The 11,248-nt window shown below is 33.8% G+C and overlaps 1 protein-coding gene across 4 annotated transcripts in view; it reads left to right on the top strand.

The window, feature by feature from the left end:
• The first annotated feature begins 4,603 nt into the window (after positions 1 to 4,603).
• THO2 overlaps positions 4,604 to 11,248 on the top strand; it is a 28,117-nt gene continuing 21,472 nt past the window's right edge. For 2 of the 4 annotated variants that reach the window (XM_007045431.3, XM_018115563.2), the window contains exons 1-12: positions 4,604 to 4,980; positions 5,083 to 5,208; positions 6,787 to 6,828; positions 8,391 to 8,450; positions 8,627 to 8,689; positions 8,981 to 9,061; positions 9,623 to 9,694; positions 9,772 to 9,819; positions 9,904 to 9,972; positions 10,069 to 10,202; positions 10,656 to 10,731; positions 11,069 to 11,248. The exon at positions 11,069 to 11,248 is cut by the window's right edge and continues 14 nt beyond it. In XM_007045431.3, the coding sequence (XP_007045493.3) occupies positions 4,846 to 4,980; positions 5,083 to 5,208; positions 6,787 to 6,828; positions 8,391 to 8,450; positions 8,627 to 8,689; positions 8,981 to 9,061; positions 9,623 to 9,694; positions 9,772 to 9,819; positions 9,904 to 9,972; positions 10,069 to 10,202; positions 10,656 to 10,731; positions 11,069 to 11,248 (1,086 nt within the window). In that variant the 5' untranslated portion in view covers positions 4,604 to 4,845. The remainder of the gene's footprint in view (positions 4,981 to 5,082; positions 5,209 to 6,786; positions 6,829 to 8,390; positions 8,451 to 8,626; positions 8,690 to 8,980; positions 9,062 to 9,622; positions 9,695 to 9,771; positions 9,820 to 9,903; positions 9,973 to 10,068; positions 10,203 to 10,655; positions 10,732 to 11,068) is intronic. The other 2 variants (XM_018115561.2, XM_018115562.2) reach the window with 2 other exon arrangements.

Here is an 11,248-nt window from a genome sequence, read left to right on the forward strand (position 1 = left end):
ACATGCACTTGGGGTAAAGTGAATCTTAGGGGATATAAAGGCTCATTTTTATCTTTATCTTGGAATTGAGAACCATTTTGAGTAGAAGATCCTTCAACAACTCCTTTTCCTTTAATGGAAGCCATAATTTCCATTAATCTTGTTAACTTTTCCATCGTCTCCTCTTGAGTTTTCTCGACTCTATCTATTTGGCTTAATTATTCGTTTTCCATGATTTCGACCTTATCCTGCGATCGAGTATTGTATGAATGACAAATAGGTTACCTTGAGATTTTCAACTGTCGAGCTATTCTTTAACCTTTTATTACCATAAATATGAATTAGCATGCGTTTGTGCCATATAATGAAAATTTGGTAATTGCATTTTTATGAATATGTATGCATGTTTATGCATTTTGATGAATGTAAGAATGAATATGCTTCATTGTATTTATCACATAACAAATACTGGTAAAAAAATTTCCTTAATTAACCTTGAGAGGTTTGTTTATTATATCCATTTCATATAATCTACATGAAATGACCAACTTGTCGATATTGATCATATGCCTCATCTAAGAAGTTGAGCATATGACGCCTATATGTTTCTGTTGTAATGATCTCTCTTATGGGGATTTCTGCCTTATCTTCCATTTCTCTTGCTGTGAAAACAACCTTGGTGATTTGTTCTACAAGATACTCCATTAAGGCTTGTTTCTTCCAAAGTTTTTTGTTTGACCATATCATACTCATTTTGAAGCATTCGTACAATACATTTGAATTGATCACATTCTCCTTTTAAGTACTTGGTTGGCCCTTTGCTGGATGTATAACTTACGGCCCAAACTGTTGGTAGAAGTTTGGAGAGCCTCTTTTTGTTCTTCAATCATTTGACATTTTTCTTGCAACTGTTAAACCTCTCTTTGTAACACATTAAGTTCAGTAATTATTGATTCAAAAGTGACTCTTAAGCCATTGTACATTTCTTTCCAAACCTTTTTCTTTGTATGCAATTTTACGATTTTCTTTTCTTGTTCTTCAACTTCACGCATTAGCTTCTCCACTTTTCTTTTAAGTTCTTTATTTTCCTTCTTCAATCTATTTCCTTCAATTTCGAGTTGTAATTTAACGATAGGGGTGTTTTGAAGTTCCACGTTATTTGGGTAGTTAAAGCCACATTCGAAAGGATACACAATGTCTTTAATTTTTCGTGTTTGTTATATTGAATATTCTGGCATAATATTATTAGTGAATCTTCGTGTATTTATTCTATGAGTTTGCTTCCACGCCTTAGTAATCTCTTCGACTTTTTTCCATGTCCCTAATTCGCCATAAGAAAACTCAATTCGAGCTTATGAGTCATTGGAATAAATTGTTCAAATCCAACCTGTTTACGTACCATAAATGGAGCATAATTAATTGCCCCATAATCCTAAAAGAGGAATTGACATCTCATTCCTACAACTATATAACATCGGTTGAAGTCCCATCCATTGTATTTTCCAAACCACCTACCGTCTTGTGAGGCTTCATAGTCTTGAGATCCATGTTTGTTTAGATTTCTACTCAGGCCATTCACTTCACAAAACTCTCTAATAGGCACACTAGTAGAGAGGAATGGTGCTCACAATTTACTTTTTTCACACTCAAAAGTGAATTTTAATTCATATGTTCAATAGTTGTGCACATCTAGTCAAAGGTCCTTTTCTGCCTAGTGTTCTAAAGGTTTCTGCTAAAATTGCTAGTGATGGGTTGAACTTGTTTTCAACTTGCACAAAGAAGTCTACCAATATCTTAATATGCCCCAAAACTTTTGGAAACACAACCATCCTATAGGAAGGAAAAAAAAAGTTAATCAATAGTTATAATATATGAATGCAAATAAAGTAACCATAAGACATGGACATCTTTTAAACCCCATAAAGTAGTGAATTTAATCAAAAAAATTTGGACATCAGAAGCGTAATAATGATTTACAAACAAAACAATTATAATTTGACAATAAAACCAAGCATGAAACACAAATATCTAAAATAGGGAAAAAATTAAATTTAAAAACTCTACACAGTTTCTTTATAAGGCACAATAATCAACTCTAAAAACAATCTTATGCGAAAGTTAACCTCACTGGGATAATCAGTTGATTGATCCAAGTTTTCAGCAAAGGAAAAATGACAAATATATCAATAAGAAAATGCATGAAGGATAAAAAGGTAGAAAATTAAAATAATATGACAAATATAAGAAATAAACAAAATTTACACTAAATACCAAAATACCAATAATAGAGGTGCGAAAAGCCACTACTCATTTTGTTATAGAATATTGTAATAACCACAATGAATATAACAAACTAACATTTAGCCCAAACCTGATCTAATGCATTTTAACGTACCTTCTTTAATCTTATGTCTGATCAAATTTCTCTAGACACGAATAGAGAAAGAAAAATAAAAAGAACCTATAAATAATAGTAAGATAAATTTGTTTGTCTTTTTAAGACAAATTTAATCAGAAAGTAAGTCAAAAAATTTACAAAGATAAATTCTCCATCCTTCAAATAACTTCAAACAAAAGACAACTTTACATAGTTATTCCAGCTAACTATTTCCTTATTTTCTATATATATCAAACAAAAATCGCAAATGCATATAGACCTTGTAGATGCTAAATTAAAACAATTTTTGGATTCATAAAAAAATTTGCAAATTCTACATACATTCACCTTCTAGCAAACTGGAACCCAAACAGAGCAGATAAGCAAAGCTATTCTGGTTCTTATCTTCTTTAGAAACTCAAACACAATAGTTTTGCGATTTTGTTAAAAGGTCAGTCCATTATGTACACTGTTTAGACTTTAAATGGTGCTGTAATTAGTACTTTAAAGTTATGAAATAGTCTTTTTTGCCATATTTGTGTCTCTAAGGATGTTTTTGTTGTAAAAAGTGGCAAAGCCTAGCCTAGCTAGGAGAAACTCATTAATTCCTGCACAGAGCTTTACACCATGTGTACCACTTGAAACCTGGGATTCAGATTGAGATAGAATGTTGCTTAAAGAGGAATCGATCGTTCCTTTTTGCTTCAATGTCTAATTACCTGATCCTATGGATATAATGTTGTTTTTCCTTTGCTTTGCTTCAATGTGAATTACATCATGGTTTGATTTAGTTGGTTTACAACTTAATTAACAAAATAGCAAATTGCTTTCTTTTATATATATCAATTATTCAAACCAGGCCCTAATTGATTGTCCTAAACACATTTGTTAAATGAAAAATAGAACAATATATACAAAATGGTTAAAACCATCAATAATTCATCTAAATTTGAACATAAAGAAACAAAGATAAATCTCAAGAACAAGTAAAACAAATACACAATATATTAGTTCATTGAAATAAGGAAAGATAAACCTTTTTAAACATAAACCAATAAAACCAAGATGAGAAATGAATCTTAAAATTAAATAAAAGATACAAATCCGTGAACTTATATTGAAAATACATCAAAAATATAAAATTAACAAAAAAAAAAAAACATGGGTTTACCTCCAAAAAAGGATTTTAAAAACTTTTGAGGAAATGTCAAGCACCCGAAAGCTGAGAAGTCGTGTCCATCCTAAAAAACCTAAGCTGATGACCTGAACACACAACGTAAGCAAATTAAAGGACGATGAGGAAAGAAAGGGTTGTCTTTTGTTTCCCCAATTTTTGCCTATCTTTTGTTTTTCGGTCTTCCAAGTTACTAGTGTACTTTTTTTTTCCCAGATATAGAGAAACATGGAGAGTTAAGGGAAAAGGAATGAAACCAAAATTGGGAAAAAAAGCAAGATTGAAAAACACAAGAGGAACTTTTAGAAACCCCAAAGTTAAAGGAGCAAGGATGATAGCAAGTTGATGATGGACATGGAAAAGACAGTGCCGAATAACCCAAACACAACCCCTATTCAAGCCATGCACGTGAGCTGTTGGTTCGAAAATCTCGATGACCCAAAAGACTTTCACGTCAGTCTAGAAAACGGAGGGACGCAAGGAAAGCAAACATTCACCCATATAGGCATGTATAAGAAAATGACCCAAGGGGAATTCTAAAAGCATCGGGCATGTGGCCTGCCTAAACACACCCTACAACAAAACACACAACCTATTCCCTTGGGCGTACGGTTCACCCACCAAACACATGACAACTCTCCTCCTCGGGCCTCCACATGGCAAATTTTGGGAGCCCTATTGTAGCTTCACAATTCCCTTCCCGAGGCCTTCACGTCGCCAATTCTGGGAGTCCGGTTGGGGCTTTCTTTGTATAAGGTTATAGATATTAGGCAAATTAATAAGAAAAAGTTATAATTTTAAATATTGTCAATTTTTTTAAATTATTGAATATGTTCGATGAATAAATAAGAAAAAGTTATGAGCTGAGCAATTAGCATTTTTTTTTCAAAAATAAAATATTACCATTTTTCCTTTTTAATTACATAAACTTATTATTTAGTTACTGAAAATACAAGGTAACTGAATGCCGCGTCTCCTTACTGTTAGCATATTACAACTTTTCTTTCTTAATTTGGGCTATGGAGATCCGGCCCAAAATCCGAAATCCCAAAACGGACGAATCATTATCATACCGGAAATCCCCCTTCCCCAAACCCCTTAACCCACCATAACAGGTGCTCTGAAACCCTAACCCTCTTTTCTCATCATTCTCATTTCTCGTATACCCCATGAAAGTACCTTTAATAACAACCCAGCCACTCCTTTGCCCCTCCTTTTCCTCTCTAACTCTCAGACCCCAACCCTTGTTCTTAATCTCTAAGGTTTGCAGATTCCCTTTTTCTCTTTGATTTTTTTTTTCCAAAAAAAGAAAAAGATGTCTCTACCTCCTATAGAGTGTATGTACATAACAGAGGAAATACTTCGCGAGGGAAAAAGTGGAAACTCAAACTTCTCCTTCTCTTCCTCCGTTCCCATGCTTCGCTTTCTCTACGAGCTCTGCTGGACCATGGTATTTTTGTTTAATTTCTTTTTTTTTTTTGCATTTTTGTAATTTCGCATGTTTTTGTTTATTCTTTTAGTTGAATTTTTTCTGTTGCCGTTTGATTATCAGGTGCGTGGGGAATTGCCGTTTCAGAAGTGCAAAGCGGTGTTGGATGCGGTGGAGTTTACGGAGAGAGTATCGGAGGATGAGTTGGGTTCATGCTTTGCTGATATCGTCACGCAAATGGCTCAAGACGTGAGTTTTTTATTTTTTAATAATGTTGGGATTATTAATTTGTTCCCCGAGCATATATTGAAGCTTATTTATTAAGTCGGTGGAAATAGGACAAAAATTTAAGCTGGAGGCTTGCTTAGGTTCTAGTTTAGAAATGGAACTAAGTAGTTTCTTTATTCAGCTTGGTACATTGTTGAAGCCCTTGGAATATGGTTTCTAAGCATATTTAGAATGGTTTATACTGTCATTTAAAAGTTTGAGTCATGATTTGGTTTAGTCCAGGGGAATCCAAATAAAACATGGGTGAATGCTGTGTTTACTCAGGAAATGATACTGAATAGAGCGCCTTGGTGTTAATATGGTACATGTAGCAGACCCCACAGTGGAAACGGTTGGTTTTGTTGTTTGTTGTGTTTATGCTCTTGGGTAATTTCTGTGATAAGATTTTTTTGGGCATGGCAATGCTTTTTACTTATTGTGTCATATGGTTTTGCTACTGTTAACATTTTTATGTGAGTCATGCTTTCCATCTCGTCCTAATGGGCCAACTTTAGTCTTGATTGAGAATTCTTAGAATATAAGTGAAAGTACAAGAGAAAAAGATTCATGAGGATCCCATGTAATCTTCTTCTTTTTTCATTGCTGCTAAAATATCATTAACACTTAACATAACCTATTTATTTGTTAGTTCATTTCTTTAAGGAAGTGGTGTCTGTTGTGCTGACTCCTATTTTAGGAATACAGTGATGTTAGAAATATTGGAAATGGAATTGACAACTTGCACTTTAAGTCAGCTAGTTTTCACCATTTGATTATTAATTCTTTTAGGAAGGTGTTAAATAGAGGTGATACTATACCTTTGCATGGAACATTTTATTCTTTTCATTGTTCCTGTGCTCAGTATGAAATTTGTGAGAGTGCGGGGTGGATGAGACAGAAATCTTAGTGCTGTCTTCTATTGGTTGGAAAATAGATGCTTTTTATTGGTTTGACATTTCTTATTATAATTAGAACCACCTTTTCACTTATTCTTGGGTTGAAATTTCTGTTATGATATGGGAATCGTTTTTGAAGAGTTTAGTTTTTCTAGGAAAAGACTTATACTCCTTTTTTTTTGTGGAAAAAAAAGACTTTTACTTGTAATTATACCTGTTTTTTGGAATTTTAAAGCCAAATTCTTCTTTGAATGGGGTGGGTTGGGGTGGCATAGGGAGTGCGAGGTGGTGTTCTGGGTTGTCCTATTGTGATTGTTTATTCTTATGTGTCGATAGGGAGGGATAGGGAGTGGGAGAGAGAGCTCCAGATTTTGTAAGTTCTTCTAGCGTGGTTGTTTATTCTTCTTTGCTCTCCTATGTCTTAAGCGGCTCTGTTGTGCTGGCCTTTTACGCAGTTTTTGTACAGCTTTCTTATTGTCCATAGAATGTGCTTATTATGGTTGTGTGGCTCACATCTCCACATTTTCCAGCTGCAATTATGTTTTTAGTGGTTCTTTTATTACCTGCATTTTATGGACTTTTTAATGAACACCCAATTTTTGTAGCTGGAATCCTATATTTGACATGTTAAATTGTAGCTTATGAGTTTTTGCCTAATTTGCAGCTTACAATGGCTGGAGAATACCGCACTCGTTTGATAAAATTGGTCAGTATATAATCTGTGAAGTCTTTTATTGTTCATGTTAATTGATTAGGTGCGTATATGTACTTGTGTGCAATTTGCTTTTTTTTTTTTTGCATTAATTCTTCTGTTTCTATATCTCTTTCCTTTTTCATGTCATTACTATTATGTGTATTGATCTTATTAAAATTTATGTTTCTTGAATATAGTTAGAAAGGAGCTTTGACTGGAAATCTTTTATGGTAAAGGCCTTTTTGATGACATTGAAAATTCAGAGAAATAATTCTTTAATCTGGACTGAATGCTTAATGCCATAAGTTCTTAAAGTCCTTAATTGATATAAGCATGTAATAAGTTATTTCTTCTACAGTTATTGTAGTGATGTATGAAACTTATTCAGGTTCAGACACTTAAAGGTTTAAAAATGAATTTCTCCACATTGTGGAACGGATCAGAACTTGTTTCACATGATTTATCTATTAACTCTAGCTCTGCATTCTAATGTAGTTATTAAGTATTCCTCATGATAAGGATGCAAAGAAGCATGAAGCTTCTGATGACAACAATTTTATTTTCCATATGAAGTTCATCTTTGTTCTTTTGCTTAATTAGTGCAGAATTAGTCAATAAGGGTTTTGACTTCCACTGTAATCTGACTTTGATGATATTTCCATGGAAGTAGGATAGAGATAATGAAGCTTAGTTGAACCTTGATTTCGATATTGGAGAGTGAAACTCCATGTGGAGCTTTAGTTGGTAAAATTTGCAGAATTGACCTAGAAGATAATATGACTCTATAGTTGATTGATTGATGTGGAAGGAACAAAGTGGGTGAGTTGTTGCCATGTTTTTGTGCAAGAATTACATGTTTGAATACTAAAGAGAACTATGTGAACCTTCAAATAACTTGGGACTTGGGAGGTGGAAATTGAAAGTTGTCAATACAATTTAAACCAAAATTTGCTTATGTTTAGCTTTACCATTAATTGAGTATTAAGTTATGTAGGCTTTGACATCATCAAACCTTCTGAGAAATGGAAAGGTGCTGATTATAATTTTTTATTGTTCCAAATGAAGTTATGAATTAAACACGTGGTCTACCCTGAATCTTTTGTTAAAAGCTTTTTTTATCTTTATAATTTTTCGCAAATGGCATATCTTTTTTCTACCCTTAATCCTTTAATGATTTATCTGCTTAATCTGAAGAGGATCTTGTACAATGTAGTTGTGATATGGATATTGTCTGGGTCATTGTTGTAGCTAGAGCAAATGGCATACTGTTCTTCTATTGGTTTTCTATTTTTAACGGGGACATGTTGGTGCTAATCTAGGAAGAAATCCTCTGAGACTATTAGGATTTATGAGATGTATTGAATGAATCTCTTTGGTTTGTTTTTAATTTTTATGGTATTTTAATCAATACTAACAGTACTTTGTTGCTGCACAGTCAAATATTGTTCCATTCATGATCTGCATGCTTCACATGTTTCCCATGTTCATACGATCTTTATGATTTTTTCTTTATACTTTGAAGATAAGGGGAATTTCTTATTGCTTATTTGCTGAGTTTATGGTCTTTCTTTAAGGCAAAGTGGCTGGTAGAGTCTTCGGTAGTTCCATTAAGGCTTTTCCATGAGCGCAGTGAGGTAAAACATTTTGTTACCTTCTTGTGCTGGTGGTCATTTGGTCACGCATTTTTTATTTCTTGTTTTTAGACCTCTTGGCTGGTGGTTTCTTTTTCCTTTTTGAACAAGGTAGATCTTTATTTATCTGCTACTTTGTGGTAATGGAAAAATACCTTATTATAACTCTGACATTCTAGGAAGAGTTCCTGTGGGAGGCTGAGATGATCAAGATAAAGGCTCCAGATTTGAAGGTTAAAGAGGTAAGCAAATTTAATGTTATTGACATACTCAATATCTGTTAATGCCTGGCTAGTTTTTAGTTTGATGCCTGAAATTTCCATCTGTTGACACAATGAATCATACTTGGAAATACAGACTTTGTTTAGTTATGAGGATGATCAATTCTGCTCCAATGAGAAACTGTAGGTGTCATGTATGTTGGCATGCTAAACTGATGAAATCAGATGCTTGCACCAGTATATGTGACAAAGTCTTGAGGTTGGGGTAAACTACTGACTTTTGTCATTTGATGTATTTTGTGTTGATTTCAGGTCAGAGTAAATACGCGTCTGCTTTATCAGCAAACAAAATTTAACCTCCTTAGAGAAGAGAGTGAGGGCTATGCTAAGCTGGTATGACTGCTATTTGATAAAATTTCTTGGAAAACATATGAGCACTATCATTGCTCATTTGCTCATGTATTCACCTTTAGGTTATATTTTCTTGAAGATGTGAGATGAAACTTATTTATGGATGTGTTGCTGCCTATTAGAAATTTGTGGTGTGGCATGTTTTATTCTTTGACCTGTTTATTGATGGTCCTGTTGCTCCTTTAGCAATTTTCATTATTTTTTCTAGCACCTTGATGGATTTGCGAGATTATGTTGTGGTTGGGTTCAATGTATTATACAGACCATGGCGGCTTATTGTTGGGCATTCAAACAGAACCCTTGATTTGAATGGGAGACCATTAAGGTGATTCCAGAAATCAGATTAGTCATTACTAATACTAGTAGAGAAACTGGTATTGTTGTTAAATAGATAGGAGATTTAGGATCACATCAGTAGTTGTCAGAAGAATTTTATTAGGCTAGGATTAGGACAGTTGGATATCTAGTTTGAATTAGAGTACCAGACCATGTCATTACTTTTGAATTTTTTGTCCTGGGAATCACTGTGTTGTGCATTTGTAGATTACTCTCCTTTTTCGAGGTTCTGAAGATTCAACTCAAAATGCATCAACAGCAAGAATAGGCGTTATAAAGGTTTGTCCTTGTTTCTGTCTAGTTTTTCTTTAATGTTAGTTGTGGTCTATATAATGTAATTATTATAACTTCTGCAGTCATTAATTGGGCATTTTGATCTGGACCCGAACCGTGTTTTTGACATTGTAAGTATTTTTTAATCGTCATCGAATATCTTATTCCACTTTTTGATGAATTGGTGAAGAATGTGATAGATTGGGATTTATTAGGTGTTGGAGTGTTACGAACTTCAGCCAGATAAGGATGCTTTTTTGCAATTGATTCCCATCTTCCCAAAGGTATGGATATCAATATATTCTGGTTGAGAATGATAATTCTATGTTATACTGAATCTGAGAAATCTGAGTTGCTTACTTCTTTATGATTTCTTGCAGTCTCATGCTTCACAAATTCTTGGTTTTAAGTTTCAATACTATCAGCGCATGGAAGTAAATACTCCTACCCCATTTGGGCTCTATAAGCTTACGGCTTTGCTAGTGAAGGAAGAGTTCATTGATCTTGATAGCATGTGAGTTAGTTGAGATCCTTTCTCCTCTAATATGGTGATTCTAGTTCTATTTTGTTTGAACAAATCCAGTATTGCATATTCTTACTTTTTATGCTGTTGCTTGTAATTGTATTCAATGTTTGTATCAGAATCAAAGCTGCATATAGTAATGGAACATGTTCTTGCAATGGGATCCAATCACTTTTGATGTATAATTTGATATGGTTACCATTTGACATTTGATAATTCATGCCTTGAAGTGGCAAATTGATATTTAAAATGCTCGCATGCAAATACATATTGGGTCAACAAGGGAACTGATCTCATGTGATATGATTTGTTTCATGGATTTTTATTCAGCTATAAAGTTGCATGTAAACAATTTTTGTTTTTCCCATTGATGGCTTATATTGAAATTTAATCAGCTGTCTATATCTGTAATTTCTAGCTGATCTGATTTATGCATATGTGCAGCTACACTCATTTACTTCCCAAGGATGATGAAACATTTGAGCAGTTTAACAGTTTCTCCACAAAACGACTTGATGAGGTATACTTATTGCATTGTCTTATTTTTTCCCCTTTGTACTTAAATCATGATTAATGTCGTATTTTCTGTTTTTTGTTTTTAGTTTTATGCCAAATTTTTGCCTCAATAAAAGATTGTTGTGCTCCATTTCTTTCTTAAGGCATTTTTGTGTCTGAGCCATTTAAATAATTTTCATTGTACTTGATTAAGGCATTGATAACTCTCCTTTCCGTGCCCCCCTTCAGAGAGATTGATGAACACCGATAATATGTGGTTAAAGCCGTACAAGTTTCCAACCAGATATTTGTTGACATGTTTTCTCCTGCAATTCACAATATGATTGCACCTATTTCTGCAGGCTAACAAAATTGGAAAAATAAATCTTGCTGCTACTGGTAAGGATCTCATGGAGGATGAGAAACAAGGAGATGTAACGATAGACCTTTTCGCTGCTCTAGATATGGAAACTGAGGCTGTCGCTGAAAGAACTCCAGAGCTTGAAAATAATCAGACTTTAGGCTTACTTACTGGCTTTCTT

This window comes from Theobroma cacao, chromosome 2 (assembly GCF_053813885.1).
Source record: "Theobroma cacao isolate CCN51 chromosome 2, ASM5381388v1, whole genome shotgun sequence".
Classification (NCBI taxonomy): Eukaryota; Viridiplantae; Streptophyta; class Magnoliopsida; order Malvales; family Malvaceae; genus Theobroma; species Theobroma cacao.